Source organism: Haplochromis burtoni, unplaced genomic scaffold (assembly GCF_018398535.1).
Source record: "Haplochromis burtoni strain Fernald_Lab_line unplaced genomic scaffold, NCSU_Asbu1 Contig_423, whole genome shotgun sequence".
Classification (NCBI taxonomy): domain Eukaryota; kingdom Metazoa; phylum Chordata; class Actinopteri; order Cichliformes; family Cichlidae; genus Haplochromis; species Haplochromis burtoni.
In genome coordinates this window covers 106,424-126,232 of record NW_024582784.1, presented here as the reverse complement: position 1 = coordinate 126,232, position 19,809 = coordinate 106,424, and the positions used below count along the sequence as shown (strand labels likewise).

Here is a 19,809-nt window from a genome sequence, read left to right as displayed (position 1 = left end):
GAGTTTTGATGGAATCTACAAAGTTTACTCTCCCACAGCTGTGAGTTATTGCTGGCCGTCATTACTCATGATCATGATTCAGATAAGCAGTTAGAAAAATGAATGAATGGATGTATGGAAATAAATGGGTTTGCCACAAACACAAACTGAATTCTGGTATGGGCTGATGTTTGCACGTATACACTCTTTATGCTTTCTACCCTTGAACAATATGTTTAGGCCTGTGACATCACAGTCTAATGTAGTAATGAACTTCGCTCTTCAAATGCAGGTATCTTCTGTTGGTATTTAGGTGAAGCTGAAATGTCTAAGATTCTTGTGCGTTACATATCAGTGCATCTACAGAGCTGTGCATATATTAAGTATTGGTGGTTTCATGGATACCAGTATTGTGGTCGATGACATTCTTGAGAATGGAGTCCATGAATGCTTTGAGTGCTAATGGAGCTTCGCTGCATTCATTGGTCGGGCTAAATATTGATCAGGAATCCACTATTGAAAGCACTCAGTAGTTTGCATTAAGCTGAAATAGCAGCTAATCAGGGAGATTCTGGTGTTGAATTTCCAGTTAGTTTGCTCTCATTGGTGGAATCTGATAAACTGAAAAGTTTTCTCAAATTGATCCCACATGAGTGTTCAGGGAAAACAGCGTTATATGACTGTGATCTTCAAAATGCTCTAAATAAAATGCAATGATAGCACGAACCAAACATTTAAAATAGCTTTAATTATTAGACACACTCATATAATTTACATACTTCATAATATATATCGCCCACATCAATGAACATAATCTGTTAATTTTGAACATTTTGACTTTACAAGGAAAAAAAGACAAACATTTTTTCTAGAAGGCATATTGCATAACAAAATAAAGCTTAACTTTATTGATTCAGCTGAACTGCAGTCAGTCTCTCTGGCTTTTGTCTTTTAATCCTCTAGATTTTGTTTAGCTTAAGTCAGGTTTTGGACCTGGGTCAGCACCCAGCATGCACCCAGTAGGGTTTGATTCAGTTCCCTTGCATTTACTTTGAACATTCTGAGATGTGAACAAATACACAGAAACATGAGACTAAAATATAAAAGAACCTTAAAAGAAGGAAATGCTGTCAGCTATAGAGACCCATATCAGTCCCAGGATAAATTGTGCTTGGGTGTTGTGTATGCATAAGAGGAAGGAAGAAAACAGCAGGACTCTGGGAGTGGAAGCTTCCTTTTAGCTGCACGCTGTGCACTCGGCTCACTGTTTATCCGCTGACTCTGCCTCCAGAGAGACACACCAGTTTGCCTTCTCACTTTTCAAAAATGGGTAAAAAAATGGCAGCAAAAGGCCTCTTGGGTGAATTTTAGGTGGCTGACAGAGAGGATAGCTGAGCTTTATACCAAGGGTGAAGCAGGAAGTGTCAAAAAAACAGAAATGAGCAATTTCCTATGCAGCATTCCCCCCAAAATGCAGAATTCGTATCATTTTTAAAGTAATAGAAGAGCAATGAATGGGTGATACTGAATTTTATTTTTGCCTCTTGAGGAAAAAAGTTCTGTTCTCTGCTTTAAAAAATGGACTTTGGGGCTTTGATGTGGTTATCACTGGGAAGTACAGATCACAATTTTTAGATACAGTGAGAAAGATCTGTGTTTTGCATTTCATGTGTTTAACATACATAGGGGGCTGTCTACAATGATTACATGTGTCACATGTAATCTGTCACTGGTACTCGACAGACTGGATTAAAAATGAGTTCTAAAACAGAATCACTTAAAAAGTATCATATTTTTAAAAGTCTTTTACATTGTTACTAACTACATTTGATACTTTTTTTATGAACTGACCTTACGTATAATGGTCAAATAATTTGGATGTCTGCTGTCTGCATTTATCACAGATTTTATCTCACCTGCTTTCATTTAGACTGTACTGCTATGCTGTTACTGGCACTGCAGTAAACATTGTTTTATGTAGCCACTAGAGCTCAAGCCTGCTTGGCCTCATTGTCATGGCAACCATGTTCGTGTGGGTATCCGCTCGTCTATGTAATCACACTGTTTGTCTTGCACCCAGAATAGCCAGAGGAGGTATTCTGAAGCCAAAAGCACCTGAAGCCAATGCAAACACGTCGCGCACCGGCCATCTGATAAATCTTGGACACAGAGAGAGCAGAAGAGAAGGATTTACGATCTTCCCAGTGATGTTCACCTTCATACCCTATGAAAAATTCTAGAAAGAAAGAGGACATTTCTCTCATTCTAGATTAAAAGTATTTTTCACAAGATTTTCAGAACTTAGTAACACTTCCATTGTTGCTAATGCACACAGCCGTTATCATCTCACTTTAAAAAACAGTCAGATCACAAGCAGCTCCCCCTGGCACCTAAACTGTCAACACTCTCTGCCAAGGAGAGGTTTAAAACATCGTCCATTTTCCAAATGTTCCAACTGTGCCCACATTAAACCATTAGAGGACAGAGTATAACTTCAGAAAGACACACTATAGCTTCATATAATGTGTTTTACAGGCTCATTCCCTGAACTAAACGTAGTTTTTTTTCCCCATATGCCTCCGCTAATTTGGAAAAAAAACCACAAACTGGCGGAGCAGACATTTTTTTGGCATGTTGCATAGCTTTACAGCCAGCATATGTTAAAAAGGGAAATGGTTTCAAATGACTTCATGTCTATACTGTGGTTGGAGGATATACCATGGCTGAAGTAAATATCCTGGGATGGAGAGATGCTCTGCTTGGCTTTAGGGATAAAAAAGATGGGATTTTTAACATCTTCACAGTCAGTTCAAGGTTGAGCTTCATCTCACTTTTCCTCCCTAGTCTCGAGGACTAGCCTACAGTCACTGCGTCTGTGGTGCCGGCTGTATGGTGCTGTCTTCAGTGAGAAGGCATTGTGTGCGCATGATGTGTGTTGGCACTGACTGAACATTTCCATGAAACCAGTGTGGTGGTGGAAAGTAGGACAAAAAGAAAAGCAGGAGGAGAGAGGAAACACTTCAGTGGCTAAAACAAATGGAGCTGTTGAGTTTAAGAACATGATTAAATTAGGATGGAGGTAATTGACGCCAAGTCATCACATTCTCTTTTCTAATAGTACACTTGGGAGAATTTTGTATCCAAAATTTGAGCCAGATAGGCTATTTTATCACATATCATTTCATTAATCTAGAATGTCTTTTCTAAATTATGTCAACGAAAATAGAGCTTTTACCAGAAAGCGAACTTGTCCTATCTAGCTAAAGTGACACTGACTGGCAGCAGGTTACGTACAAAAGCTCAGGTCACAACTTGCACGTTTACTCTTTATTATTATCCTATGACAGTTAGTCATGAAATTTTGCCTCCAGCATCTACAACCAATATTATCCAAGGCCTCAGTAACAAAGGCCTACAGACCACTTGCTGACAACCAAGAAAAATGGGTGTTTCATAGTAACATTTATTGCTAAATTGCACTTACGCAGGTCTAGAGCCCGGCTAGCTCCTCGGGTCATCGGAATATAATGTCTATAGCCTGACTGTTTGACAAATGGTTGAACAAGGTTGCTTGATGTTGCTTTTAAATTGATTGCAAAGAGACACATGCTGCTGCATTTAAAACCTTGCGATTACTTTGGTCACATGCAGACCGCCATGGTTACCTCTAATTTGCATGTGAAATGCCAACTTGTCTGCAAACACTTGCTGCTTGGTGAGCAGTACTGAACAGTGCGACACACAAAATACTGTTCACCTCCAAAGTAAAAGTTGCCCCTTTTGTCACATGTTGGTTTCAGCGATAAGGCAAAGCTTTTATTTTGAAGGTGAGCATTCTCAGTTTCCTGGCTCCATGGCACTTTTTAGTTTCCCTACCACTGGTGGTTAAGTAACTAACTGCAGACCAGTCTGTGTCTTACATACAAACCACGGACAACTGCAGGAGCCTGCTAACTACAAGAGGAATTGCAAGGAGCTGGAGGCTTGAGGCCTGTGTAACTGAGCCTTTATGTAGCTTCCTATGTGCATTTTTAAACTCCTCCTTACTTGATATTTTTTCCAAAATAAATAAGTCATAGTGTTATGGTCAGTGCAGAAAAATTTTATAGCTAGCAATAGTGAAATGAGAAGCTAACTCTCGTGTATCTGAGCCCCAAACTGCATATGTGGCATGGAATCTGTGACCATTCAGACACAAAATGGCTGCGTGAATAGTCATCTGGTTGTTTCAAAGAAAAATGAAATGTTATGTTGTTATGGAACCAAGATGACTGAAATGTGCAGAAAGTATGAAAAATGCCCATTTGTGTTGGAACCAGTATCAAAGCTCATATTTTATCAACACTCATATTTAATAGTTTCAAACACTTCCAGGCACTGAAAGAAACTGGACAGATTATGTAATATGTTCCCCTCCATTTACCACATGTGTTGCACCATCCCTGCACCATTAACATGAATAACTGCAGACTGGTGAGTGATGTAGTTACATTGTGATGAGTAAGCTGAAAAAATCTGCGATCCTTTGGGATTCATCTATTCTTATTCATACCTGGGAGGCCGGCTGTGTCTTTCTCTCGCACATGCACATAAAAAAAACTGAACAACATTAGTAGCACTGTCATCTATTGAAGATCAGACAGTATTATTAAATTTCAGTTGCTGAGAAGAGGCTGCTTATGTAAGCCAGCAGACAGCCTTCAGGAAATATTGCTTTTCTTCACTGATTGTGTTCAGTCTTCCGCGTACTGCTCACAAATCAACCAATAAAGATGTCAGCACAGGGCAAGCAATATCCACCCAGCCAGCATAACACATTTACCAGTCGATGCTGAATAGCACACAGACTTTTGGTCTAGCTATTTGTACACGCAAGCAAAGCCCACGGAGAGGCAAAACTAATAAAAGATTATCATCACAACAGTGCAGTCATCTCAGGGAACAAACAGGCATATGTAGTTAAGGTTTACACCAATCAGGCACAACATTTGCTTTAAAGAAAACTAATACAGGTTAGCGTAATTGTCAAAACAGAAGAAAGATTTTCATCCAAAGTCAAGATTTGCCTATAACCAGTCACAACTAGTAACCAGTGCACTGGTAGCTGTACTACAACTCAGTGACTATACAATCGTGCACATGTTTGGTAACGCACTGAAGGGATTAGCTTTACAAAGACACAAATGCTATCACTGGCACTTTTTTTGTTTTTCAATGTGTTAAACTTTTATCTCAGTGCTTCGTCTTCTATTGCAAGTTTGACATATTTTCTAGTGCTGATCAGGAAAGTGTTTGGGGATAAACAGTTGGGGAGAAAATCATATTGTTTTTCTATTTTTTTGTTGAAACAATAAGGCGGTCATTAACCACTGGAAGAGTAGTGATATATTATCAATAAACAAGGATCAATATAGCAATCTTTATTTAGGATTTCAATGAGAGGTTGATTTTACACTATTACTGCTCAACACGTTCTCACTCCCAAAGCGTAACACTAGGTGACAAATCGTCATTATATTATGCTTTCGGCTGCCCAACACATCCCTATATTATGAGTTTGGAAAACATGAGAACTGTCTGGAATGACTCTACATATGTATGTTTATTTTGTTTAAATCGCACAATCTGGCGCGTAGCTTAGAAACGCGGAAGGTCACCTTTCGCATTTCCATGGAACGCCTCGGGACGTGACAAATCGTTAGTATATTATGCGTCGGGAGTGACTCTACTACTATCTTATATGCAGTACACTGGGGTTCATAAAAGCTGTTGTTTGTGGAGTGCGATAGTCATTCCCAACCTCAGGGTCAGGCCCCTTCAAATGGGCCCTGAGGTAAATTTGAAGAGCTCAGAAGAAACAATAGAGTTAAATACACAAAACTTTTGGTTATTTCTCATCACACATTTGCTTTTGATTTGTGAAATACACACAATATGGGCAAAAGTACCGGCCCACCCACACATTACACCAACAGGAGCTGCTCAGCCATTGAAATGATGCCATGAAGCTCCTGGCACACAGATGTTGTGCTGATGTTAATATCACAGGAGGTTTGAAAGTCTGCAACTGCTGAGTCAGATGAGCATTGGTGACTTTTATACCAGGTGCACTTTTAGCAGTTGGTAACTTTATGTGGTCTACCACTTTGAGGCTGTGTTGCTGTGGTTCCCAAACACTTTCGTGTTACAACCTGACGTATTGCAACAGTGGTACAGCGGTATCCTGTTACAGTACCATGCTTGAATTCCTTAGAATAACTCACTCTTTCACAAATGTTTGTAAAGGAAGACTGCATGGTTAGGTGCTTGATGTTATAGAGTTAGAACAATGAAACTAAAAATACCTGAAGGATTAAGGGACTCTGTGGCCCGATACTTTTGTCTATATACATTGCATTAAATCTTCTGCTCTAATACCTCTACAAACTAGTCCAGGAGTACATTTTTTATCGTCTGGCACAGCTACATTTACCTTATTACCCAGAAACTATCACCATAACTGAATAATCTTTCATTTGAAGAGGATAAAAGATAAAAAGTTGGGAATTACTTTCATACAGAATCCACAAAATGTTAAATTGATTATACAAAGTAACTAATAATAACTAGTTTTTGTAAAGGTTCAGAATTAATATATTGGTGGCAATATTGTTCCTAGATTATTTTTAAAAAGTCAAAGTCAAGGCAAAGTTTCAATTTTGACTTGCCGATAAAGTATGTGTCAAACCATCTGAAGTCATGTTTCAGCTCGTTGGCAGATCGTCTCACTGTGCTTTATTTTTCAGGAAAACAAAATAACGTAAAAGAAAAGAAACTGAAATAATATCAGGGATTGTTAAAAAGACCCTGAGGAAAATCTGTGACACAGGATTTTAAAGTTGATTTTGTGAGGCACCCCTGTTTGGCTATATATGGTCCAAAATCCCTTAATACTGACATCAATGTTTTATAGGAAGTTAGTGCAGTTACAGGAAGGAACAAAAGAAGAAACAGGTAATTGTCTCTCATACCCAGTGTCTTTCACCGGGGAAAGCCCCATTATGTGCCTTTCACAACATCAGTGCACTCTTCTTTTAATCTTCAGTGATCTGGGTTTTGATGTTGCCGAGGGAGTGTTCAATAGTGGCTTTAGTCCCTCTCTGTGATTATTCTTCTTACAAAAACGTCACATCTTCTTGCGACTGCACCCAGCGCCAGTGGGCGTCGTACTCCAGATGCATTTTGCCATTCATTTTGCACGTGTCCAAGTCAATCTTTCCATTTTTGTAAGGTTTAACTTTGGGGCTCTGGCTGGTTGCCAGTTTCTCACTGAGACAGGTGCGGGTCGGGCTGCCTCTTTGTGTGGTTGATTTCTCCAGGACACCATTAGCTTTAAGGCCTTGCGTTGGAGTACTGACCTTAAACATGGGGCTTCCCTTATCCGTCTCTGCAGTCTTGGTCCAGATAGGAGCACCTTGCTTGAGGCCCTCAGACTTGGCTTGTGGACAGCTGCCAGGAGCTGCTGGCTTCCCACTTTCAGTTCCTCCAGTTCCCTTCCCAATGGCAACATTCCCAGGTCCACCTTTCACTTCTGGAATAATTCCAACCCCAGTACCATTCTCACTTCCCACAGCACTAGACCCGGACTTCAGGCCTAACACGGTCCCTGACACCGCGGCAGTGACTGTGGCCACGGAGCCTCCCGCCATGCGGCCCCCAGCAGTAGCCTCCGAAACTAGAGGTGTGGTGGAGCAGATGACGGATTCAGAGCTGGAAGGGCAGTACTCATCCATGTCGTCTGCCAGCGTGTCCAGGTAGCTGCCAATGGAGATGTTGTCTAGCTTGTCATTGGGGTCCTGCAAGCTGCTCCAGGAGCCTCTCCAAGAGGTGTCGGGTCCCTCCCCCAGGCTGTACTGGCTGCTGGTGAGGCTGCTGCAGCGGCTGGTCAGTGTGCTGCGCTCCTCAAACAGCCATTTCACTGCTTCGATGCCCTCGTGCACCGCCAGCAGCTGTTGCAGGATCTTAACGTCCACCGAGCGCAAGTGAGCCTGTGGACACAAAAAAGGAGATATTCTAAATTTACAATAATGATGCATGCTTACTTTCACAGTGGTCATGTTTTGATAGTGTGCAATGTGCAACAAAAGAGAAATCTAAACAGATGCTGAACCTAGGAGGCCGCACATATTTATGTAAAGCTGTCAGCTTTGGCTCTAGGGACAAGTGCAAACACCGTTATAATGCTATTAAACTATTCCAGATTACCCTAATTGGAAGAAACTGCCTGGAGTCCACAATACTAAAAATGGGAAACAAATAAAGTAAAGGTGGAGGGGAAACAAGGTTGCAGATGGATATTACAAGGGAATGTGACTGAAGCGGAGTTTGTAGGAGAAGCTAGTGAGAGATGGAAATTTGATACAGTGGAAAGTAAGACGCATTAGTAAAGAAAGTCGAGAAAAAGCTTGACTTTTTTTCCTTTTCAGCTGACTTTTAAATGCTGTAAATGGTGCAAAGGATTCAAAAGTTAATCTACAACTTCTGTCATAAATAAATAAAGCAATAATTGCTTCAGCGGGCCTCTAGCAGCCACGGGTATCTTCAAATACAATATGTGTGTGGGAGGATAAGAAAGCTAAATGGTGACTTAGAAGGAGAAAGATGGCTGCAGTCATGGAAAATTCTTCCCTAGAATACATTTGCAGAAGTTCTCAAAGCAAAGTGCAGAGCCCAGAGGTGATATATGGCAACAACATTCAAAGCTCTGACCACTGAGATCACCTCGGCTTTAAGCCTTTGATTTCAAAGTATTCTTCAGTTTCCTCCTTATGTATCACTTTCTGTTGGTCTATTACTGTGCCCCGGGAGGCTGGCTGTATCCCTTTTTGGGAATCATTAAAATTTGTGGTAATTTATACATATTTGTGTATTTCATCTCAGATAATTTTGGGTCAGACAGACAAAATATACAATTATAGTTTTACAGTCTTTTTATATTTTACTTTACTACATCGCACTGTGAAAAGTGAAAGTCCTGCAAGTGTAACATGTATATTCCAGCGCTAACACAGCATTGGGATAATAAAGTGTTGAGTAAGTTTAACACCCCAAAAAACTCCAAGCAGAGGCCTCAGGCCACTAAGATCTTTCTGACCTTTTGGAGTTTAAGTGTAACAGTTTAATTGATTCTTATAAATCAATAAATCAGTCTGATGGAATGAATTGATTGATCCAACCTACTAAGTCACTCATGTTTATCAGTTCTGATGAAAACACTGGCAGAAGAATTAAGAAAGCCGCTCAATGGGGTGTTTAAAAGCCTGACGTTCTTCCATCCAGATGGAAAATGGTGCACGTGAGCATGAATTAATATGCCTCATACTTCGTTTCTATGCATAGGTAGTGGCTGACCTTTGGATAAGCCATTCACTGTTTAAGACCACACCACAGGCTGCTTGGTAAAAAAAAAAAGAAAGAAAGAAAAAGCTATGGCAAATTCAATCCACTGATGTTGAGTGGTTTTCCTCCATCTTCCTCAGTATCAAACCAGCAGGAAGCTGATCGACATCAGTGGTTTCTAAACTGGGTATTAAGAAAAGATCATTTCTGCCCCGTTTTTTCCTCTAAGACTGCTGAATACTTTGACCTCTTGAATCTTTCTAAAAGTGTGGTTTGACTCAGCTGACGGAGGGAGAGGTAGGGCAGGATGGTTCAGGGAGCAGAGTCAGGGTGGGTTGATTGGCACAGCTGTCACGCACTGGCTCATCAGTCTCCCCTTCTTATGCCGTAACATGCTCGAACCTTGGGCTGCACCACAGGCCAACCACAGAGTCCGGCTCTGTGCATCATGATTAAAAAAACATAACCAACAATTGTCAAACTCATCAATGGGAAGCAGCAGTTTTAATCACTGCATGCTCAAAGTTGGTTGGTGCCCATCACCTAAAGAATACTAACTTTATCTTTGAGCTTACCACATTTGCTCAAAAACCTTTTACTTAGTCTGTGCCGTGAAAGATTGAAATGGCTCACGTGACTTGTAGAACATAACCACAGCATGACTAAACCATAACCAGACCTTATCCAGAGTGTAATTTTAACTTTGGAGAAAACACACAAGATTGAACTTATGGGAACCAGCTTTTTTGTTGATTATCACAAGTAAACACAGGCAACACACTTCAGAAGAAAAAAAAATGTGGATCTGAGATGAAATAGAAGGGTTTCATTTTACTTTCTTTACTGGAGGAGAATTGAGCTGTGTGGTCAATGTTCTGGTAAATGCTGAAGCCAAAGTCAGTGGTTATGCTAAATTACACAGGCAGACACAGCTCTAATACACACACACATATATATATATATATGTATATACAGCTTTTTGTTCATGAATATGTGGGTATGAACCCACCGGCATCCCGGCACACACAAGTTTTGGGGTGGGGCTCAAGGCTTGAGGTTTTTGGCTGGCAGAGACCGAGTGCTTAATGAGGGTGGCAATAAAAGTAGCTCCGTGCCTGTCAGCGCTGAGGTGGCACAATGCTAACAAAGCTATGAGCTCCACCAGTCTATGAACACTTTGCTGCAGAACTACACTGACTTTAACTGCTGCTGTGGCAACAGGTCATTTTTTTTCTGCGATATTAATTTGGGTAACTTGGGTGGTTAGTTAGAGATGATATTTTTGTACTGTGCATTAACCAAATTCACCAATGCATGAAATTAAAACAAGTTATACACCAGAGATGCATTTGAGTATGTAATTTTACACAAGCAGAGGGACAATCTGTGGGTGGCCTTGCTGCCACACCTTAGCTTTTTGGGGGGATAATAATTCTTCTGTAAGGCTACTGCCTCTGAAATACAACTAGATATATGGCATTTGCTCTTAACACAATATCTCAGAAAGTGTTAGTGGAAAATCTTCAATAAAAATGTAAAAGAAATCATCTTTGTCATCTCAACTCTGCATGCCTTCTTTACTGAGGTCACAAAATAGATTAGTTGCCTACAAATCAACATATTAAAATATGCAAACGTTTTTTCGTAATGAAATTTAAACAATGACAGCCACGTGTTCCAGCTTTTTGCTAAAAGTGAAATCCATCATGTTTGTGTCAGCTGTTTCCTGCTTTGTTTGCTCTGCTGCTCTTCAAGTGGGACTTGTTTCAATCCCCACTATATTCATTACTTTGAGACTGATTTGAAGCATTTAATTACACAACAAAGTCAAGCGTGCACATCAAAGAAAGGATGAAAAAGGTCGAAGTGGGGCCAACAAAGTTTAATGTGAATGGGACTAAGCAGCCTTAAGGATTTAATATCATTAATCATGTTTTTTGCATTTCCTGAAACATCGGTACATCGCCAAACACACTCCTGCTTCCTTACTCAGCATGAAGCCACGCACCAGCTGGCAGAACCCACAGGTTTCTGGAAAGCTAATTTTCCTGCCTTTTATATTATCAAATAAGACAAGTACCTGCACTCTGCAAACAAGTCAAACTCGTTGTTTCATATTAAAAGATTTCTGGTGCAGAAGAAAGACGTCATTTGTTTTGGATCCCTGCTAAAATCTTTGTAATATTTATCCGCCTCAGGAAATATTTATTACTGTGTAATGAAAGCACAAAAAGTACTGCTTCATAAAGTGTCAAAATATACGTCATAATAACATCATTAGGTATCTTTATCTTTAGCTCTCCACATTAACAGTGAAATAAATAACTTGAAGACGTGTTTCTGGTATCTGATCAGTTAATTAACAAAAAAAAAAAAACACAACACAGACAAACCGACAGTGTAAATGAGTACTTGTGGTCTTAAAATGTGCAAATACTGTAGCTGGAGCACACGGTGCCCACAGTGGGACGTGAGGAAAATCTTTTAGCTCTAAGAATATCAACAGAAGAAGACGACTGATGGCAACACTTGAGTGATCTCATCTGAGGGAATTTAATTGTTGAAGGGTTTCCTTCTCTAACGTTGCTTTGATCCCTTTCAGAGTCAACAGAACAAGTGGAGAACCGCAATGTGCCCCGAAATGCTTTCAGCGTTCTGAACCTTACAACGAGAACACGTTATAATTGTTGGACAATTTACTACTCTAGATATTCACCTTTTTGACTTTTTTTTTCCTTCAGTACTTTTATGGACACCATTTTCTGTCAAGCTGTGGGGATGAGAGTGTTGAGCACGCGTAGTGATTAATACGCAGAGACCCTTGCAGAGACCCTCTAGTCTCCTCTAGTCTTCTTCCTGTTCTCTTTCAGACATGATGATTGAGTTGGCATTTCATGTTATGTTGATTTTGTTTGTGCACATATGCATGTGTGTGAATAAATGAATGTATATGTGTATTTATTTGTTTTTTTGCTTTACATGTCCGAAATTAAAGTTTATCATTATCATCATCCTGTAGATTGTGATAGGGTATGATCCATGACGCACACTGTCCCATGTGGCTTCCTATCATCTCACAGCAACCTAACAGATTGCTGAATTACTGCCAGCTGGAATACCAGCAACATAAACACAGTCACTGCTCTCTCTCTCTCTTTCGTATCCCCTGGTGCCCGTGTCTGCTGTTTCACCTTCCCAATCTAACTCGGGCCCTCAGACATACTGCGTCCTTGCAGAGACCCTCTAGTCTCCATTAGGCAGCAGAAGGTCAGCCCTGGCCCTCCATAACTCGCCAGCTGCTCCATCTGTCTGCATTCATGTCTGAATGCCATTCTTACTGTTCCTTTTCTTCTTTCTTACTACAGGACAGAATGCTGAATGGCAACATGCGAGATTTCACCGTAAGCACAAGTAAAGCCAAGTGAAGATCACTGTCTTATGAAATAGCAACGCAAACTACAAAGAAATGCTGAATTTTGGCCCTCATGGAGCATAATATGCAAGTCAATGGATACAAAGAGGAGCAGAGGCTCATTCTTCAAAGCTGATGTAGCCTCTTCTCTGTTTGTCCATCTACTTCCTGCAAACATTACTGTCTAAACCTGCTGTCACATAAGAAGAAATGAAGCCTGGACAGAAGACCTACCAGGCTCTCTGATATTATGGTTAAAAGCAACAAAATGAGATGGAGAGAAAACAGGAAACAAAATTGTGGTGGAGGAATAAAAGAGCTGCAGGTCACTCAGGAATAATTGAATTTAACAAAACCCTGTACTGACTGTGACATCAGTGACAGTATAGCCAGTAACCAGTCAGAGAAAGAAGCCTGAGATTAAACAGACTGGATTTTGATTCCCTACAGCTCAGCTCTGCACGGAGAGCTGACTTTGCACTGACATTCATCTGCCCAGAGGTGGAAGACAGAGAGAGGCTGACATGGGAAAGCTAAAGTGAATAAAAAAGGAGGAGTTAGCAAAAAGTAAGGACATACCTCGAGCAACAGCATAACATTTGCCCTTTGGTAGCTTAAAATACAGATGCTGATCATTAATAAAATGCACAAAGCAGCTTATATATAAAAGGCCCTTCAGTGTGTGTGTCTGTGTGTGTGTGTGTGTGTGTGTGTGTGTGTGTGTGTGTGTGTGTGTGTGTGTGTGTAAGGCTTAGTGCCAGTCTTCTCTGGCTTTAAAGGAGTGTCTCTATCCAGTAAATCTGTTTAGATCAGTGAAGTGGAGAGTGGAGATTGCTGGAGACGAATGCGAAAGACAGATGTTTTCAAACTGCTCCCGCAGAGATGAACAGCAGCACTAAAATCATTCACAGCAACATTTATCTGCCTTCAGCTCTTTCCCCACCAAATCAAGTCATGAGCCGAGCCGGCGACAAACGTGTTCTGAAGTCACCCGTTACTGCAAACACATGAACACATTTGTCTGGAAGCAGTTACATAACACATTACTCTGCTAGAGTCAGTAATCACACTACAGCTACAGTATAATAAATCATTTAGAGCAGCTGCATCGAATATCTGATGAATTCTTTGTTTGTTTTTTTGTAGTATTACAGTTTTCTTGAACAAATGTAGTAACTGCCAACTCAGGTTCACTTGTGTGATGACTTGCATTATTTTCAGATTTCTTAATTGTTAAACTGTATTGTTTTTAGGTTTTGAACTAGCTGGGTATCATTTGGGCAAAGAAACGTGTCCGTATCTTTCGCTTTCCTGAATAATGATCCTACGTCACTATTCGGTGACTCTAAGCTGGCTGTCTTAAAAGTCTCTGATGATCCATGTCTATCATCCAAGTAACAGGAAATAGGATGTTAATGACCATAACAATTTTAAAGGCTAATTTTAAAGATCTGTAGTTTTGTTTTGATTTATATTTTGTACTTTAGGCCAATCGAATCAGTGTGTTTTTCTGGACTTGAGAGTTATGCAACATGTTTGTTTAAATCAAAGACGTACTGTATTAGAAATGTAACATGACTTCTTGTTTTTCCTGCTATTTAACAAGAGTAACACTTCAATATTAGTGGTAACGTACACACACACACACACACACACACACAAATATGCACAGTGTTGATCTTACACAGGCAGATGCTGCAGCCCACCAATGCCACACAGTGTGGTTATGGATACAAAGTAACAGATGAATGAGGAACAGAAGGGTCCACACAAACACACACTTTCAGAGTGGAAAAAGAAGCAGTTTATAGCCGACTCATTAACATCCCGCCTGTTCGTTTGAGCTTATCAGCATGACAGAAAATGTTGGGGAAGAAAACAACACGGTGACTTTGCTAGGCTGCGTGCACGACTGTGTGCACGAGAGAGCTCTTCCATTTAGTATCTCCCTGCAGCCTCTGAGCACACACATTAGTACTGCACATCTTACTAAGCAGATTTCAGATGATGCTCCCATCTCTTCTTCTGCACTCTCATTACACAGCACCACTCACACAGATGAAATAACCATGCACACTTGCATGCGCACATACACGCACACACACACGCGGGCACACACACACACACTCACTCGCATACTGGAGCAGCCCGGACTGTACTGAAAGTTTCACTCCCTTAGAGTTAGAAAACGGTTCTTCATCACTATCACTTCTCTCTCTGTCCTCCCGCTTCTGCAAAAAAACTTGATAAATGACTAAAACTACTAACAGTCCAGCCTGCTTCTATAGTCTTAACAGATTTCCAGCAAGTCTGGATGCCTTGTGAATACAAATGTGGGCTCAATATGCAATTAGGTTAGGTACTATACAACCTACAACAGCAGCTGAGCTTTCTTCTGTACACACTAACCCACTAACACTCATTTATTCAATTATATTCTGATTTATATCTAAATATTACCATGTTTACAATACATATATGTATTATGAGAAGAAAAAAAACACCTTAAAACTCAGACTTTTTGCTTTTTAGAGCTAACACATCCATTACTACGGGGTGGCTGTAGCTCAGGTGGCAGTCCTTAGGGACTGAGTAAAGCGCCATACAAATGCAGGCCATTTACCATTTACCATTACAATGCACCTTTCTGGTCACAAAATTACAGACAGGCAAGCTGCAACTACAGAATCCATGTGATGTTCACACTAAACCTCCCGCGTATGCGTATTTCCGTTGACATTGTGGTCAACATGTCCAGAGATCAAATATGACTCAGATGTAGAACTACATATGCACTTGGCCCAGATGTGATGTGAAAAAGGGTTTTTTAAGACTTCTGTGGGAAAAAAGGAAAAAACAATCTGAGTCATTCACACACACCACTTCTGAAAAAATGAAAAAAGGTTTTGTGATCCATCTTCCAATGGATTCACACGAGCCGCTACATCAGTTAGTTCCAGACCACACCCGTCACCAAAAGCCCTGAACTGATACAACAACCTAAGAGCGAGCGTTTTATTACTCACCAGCTATTTAAGCTAACCTAAGATATACACACACACAGGCTCAAGGAATACGAGCCTAATTCAAACTCAAAGACATGTGGCAGAAAATACTAAACAAATGTGACGATGACAGCCGATCATCTTTCTTTCTGAAAACTTTGTTTACACCAAGCAAGCGAACTTAAGACACATGCTGCCACCATCATGAGTCCTGGAGTGAAATCAGCTTCTATTTCTACCATGCGACCAAACTGCTAATGTGTTTTTGGATGTTTAAATGTAACCAATGTGTTTTGGAGCGACTCTTTCAGAAAACAGCTTGTTTGGTTTGGAAGTTCGGTTGTGGCAGCGCACACGCTCTTGTGTCACAACCACAGATGGGGAGACGGGGTGCATGCCTGCATCTGCCGCAGGAATGTATGACATACATGAACATGGTTGGGGGGGGGCAACTGTAGAGTGGTGCATTATTGCTACAGACCTCCACTGTTTGACGCGAGGTGGGGTTGATGTAAACAAGAAAACAGAGAAGTACTTGTTGAACGGAAGCTCTGCTGTAGAAGAAATAATCAGTTCTGAAGAAACACAGAGCGGCCTGCTGTGGATAAACGAGGGATGGAATCATTTAATAAGAGAAACTGAAAAACAGTCTTGTTCAGAGGTATGATATGAGTATGTATCACACCAAAATTAAGCCCAGTGGACTGAAGATAGAAATGTATGCAATATGTTAAAAATTACTTTCTATAAATGGTGCAAGCGCAGCTAGACAATAGGAAGAGAGCGCCTTCACCACGGTCCTGTGTGCATTTTTACCTCCACTTATTTCCAAACAAAGTGCAGCTGCTGGCAGAGCGAAGAGCAGCTTGAATTATTGAATGAGTGGATACAAGGGGCCTTCACATTTTATTACTCAAGTCCAGTCAAAGTAAAATTACATCTGTTGCATTTAGTCACAATCAAATTCATCATTAATCATTCATCTTAATAATCGAATGTAGACTCCTGATTTTCTTCTTATACTACTTAGTATTATACTACTTAATAATAAGAGCAATGTTCATATTAAAATTTAGTTTGTACACATGTTAGGGGAGGCTGTAGCTCAGGAGGTAGGGCGGGTCACCTACTGATCGGTAGCTTGGTGGTTTGATCCCTGGCTCCTCCAGTCTGCATGTCAAGTATCCTTGGGCAAAATGCTAACCCCAAGTTGCTCTCCAATGCATCCATCGGAGTATGAATGTAGTTAGAAAAAGCATTAAGCTTAAAGAAAGTGAATGTGTTGTATAGAGTGCTTTGAGTACTCTGGAAGAGTAGAAAAGTGTGATATCAGTCCACAAATTCCAAATTATTTTTGTCATAATCGTACAGCGACAGCAAAGTCAATGTCACATCTTTAATTTTACCTCCTATGGCGATCCTAATTGAAAACATTACCAAAGAATACAAGAAATGTACAGAAAGACACAGCAAGTGTTGCATTGGGTGTAAACGTAGAATTTAATTATGCTGGATTCAAAATACATTAATACTTCACTGACCTAACTGCCTAATTTTGACATGTTGATAACATAGTAATTATGTTATCTAAGATATTAAAGAGAGATTGATGCTAACATTTAGCTTTCCAAAAGCTGAAACATCCATTGGCAAGTATAATTCTTAAAGCAGGCGTATGTAACGTTTGCTACTCAGTGATAACAGCAGCCCCTGTAGCTTCAACTGGTAATAAAAGGCCTCTGGACTTTGAAGTCTTTTAAGCTCCAGTACTGAATTGTAGTGAAACAAATCATAGCAACTGCTCGCACAACGAACAATTCAATTCAGTTTCATTTATATAGTGCCAAATCAAAATACAAGTAACTTCAAGGCACTTTATATTGTGAGGTAAAGACCCCACAATAATTCTCAGAAAACCCCAACAATCAGACGACCCCACTATATGAAAGCAGTTGGAGACAGTGGGAAGGAAAACCTCCCCTTTAAAAGGAAGAAACATCCAGCAGACCAGGCTCACGGAGGGGCACCCATGTGCCGTGAAACACAAAATCGTCATCTTGATATGGAATAGAATTTGTTGGTTTACTCTTCATCCACCTAACTTTAGGTACATTTTAGCCACAAACAGCCATAAGAGAAAAGTTGGCATCTATTGCAAGTTATTAGAATAAAGTAATCCTGCTCTTGCTTTGTGTCTAACCAGCAGCTAAACTACTTGATTTTGTGTCATGTAGGCATAATCTGCCGAGCTCTGCCCTCAGTGTCTCCTTAGAAATGTACTTTCCTGGAAAACTGTATACATTCTCCCAAGTTACATACAGACTGACACTTTTGAGGGAAGGAGTGGGAACAAATGAGATGCTACTGGTGCTGTTACGAGTCAGCGAACTCAGAAATCATGCTGAGGCTGGTATTATTCCCAACATTAAGGTAAAACACTTACTTATTATAGCTTTAAATGTGTGAGCCCACACAATAATTAAGGAATATCCAAAAAGCTGAGGTTAGTGAGCTTACCAGAGGCCTAACAATTAGCAGGGGCCCTAAAAGCATCCTTAAATCTCACTGTCCTAAAGTATCATTCATCACCAGAGGCACGGGATAAGAAAATTATTTGGCATTTAGCGCTTTCTGAAATACAGATTATATGGTCATTTTAAAGAATGCTGACATTTTGCAGTGAGTCCCACTGTGGGCTCTGAGCGCACAGTGGGAGCAGGAAGGACGACTTGGAGTATAAAACACAGTCATTTATTTTTTTCTCTGCTGTTAAGTGGAGCGTTACACTACAGTTTATTGTGTTAGGCTAGTGATCATGTGAACATGACGTGGCTTAGGTTCATCTGGTCAAAATTATACTGTTATACTACTTTATGGATTGTTACTTATACATTCAGTTATTTTAATATAAAGAGTTGAACGGAAAACAAGAACTTAATAAAGAGAAGTAAGGAAATTTTAAAAATGGCATGCTGTATAGTCAGATAACATGTTAAGTACCTCTGTCTCTGGGCTCTCAGGAGTTGTGCAGGCTTCTGTACCTGCACATAATTTCAGATACACCCCAGCAATGACAACCCGATCTGCTGATAAATGTTCAAGTACTCGAAACAACGCTGTCTGCCGGAGCCGAGCCGGGCTCAGCATTCATCGTCATAATGACAGCTCTGTACCTGGCTGACTTTCGTGAATGACACATCCTGGAAAACAAGAGTCTGCCACGCATCCTGCGGGCACATATATGAGAACTGTGGATTCTTACCATCTCCATCTTCAGTTTTCTTATCTTTTCATCCAAACTCTTCATCCCGGTCTCTTTACCGGTGTCGTGCGCGAGGGCCAGCTTGGCGTCTGCCCGGAGAGAGGACGACTCTTCCCGCATCCACCTGAGCAAACCCTCGGGGGTCTTCCGGCCGATTTTCGCCTCTATGTCTTTGAGGTCTGGGATGCTCTCGCTGACAGTACCTTCGTCCATCGCCATGAGTGTTTTTACACCGATAAGATCCGCAGGACAAAGATTACGTCCTTCGGGTTCCTCGGAGATTGTTCCCTGTCAAGCTGCGAGAGTCACTTCCTATAGGCTTGTATGGCATCCTATGCGACTGCTGCTGAGTTGGACTGCGCCAGGCAAGGAAAACTGTTTGACAGTATCAACACAGCAGTGTGAGCTTATTCCAGCAGTATGATACAGAGAGAAATCCTCGATATGTGGGTTATTTTAACTCAGTCATCATGTTGTGTTAAATTGATGAAGCCTCTGTATCTAAACTGCTGATGGTCATCAAGTGAAAGCGGAGGGGGAAAATCCAATTTGTTGCTTTCCCCTCCTTGATTGGTTCCTTTACAGCTGTAAATGCAGTCTGATCTCCGGAGTCCCGAGTCCTGAGCTGCAGCTCGGTGAGGCTGGTGTTTGGGATCTGTACGCTGAGCCACACTGCGCAGATTCCACCTGCATGATGACAGCGATCAGGAACCGCAGAGTGGAAGAGGAGACCCGATAGCGTCAAGTCACCAGCGATAACCCTCGGTAGCTTC

The 19,809-nt window shown here is 40.8% G+C and overlaps 1 protein-coding gene across 1 annotated transcript; it reads right to left on the bottom strand.

Moving 5' to 3' along the window:
* Positions 1 to 708: 708 nt before the first annotated feature.
* On the bottom strand, positions 709 to 19,809 carry lurap1 (leucine rich adaptor protein 1). Its single transcript, XM_014340983.2, has 2 exons — positions 19,037 to 19,809; positions 709 to 8,006 (listed from the first exon to the last, which is right to left on the bottom strand). The coding sequence occupies exons 1-2, from the start codon at positions 19,253 to 19,255 to the stop codon at positions 7,134 to 7,136; spliced, it is 1,092 nt and encodes a 363-aa protein (XP_014196469.1). The 5' UTR covers positions 19,256 to 19,809; the 3' UTR covers positions 709 to 7,133.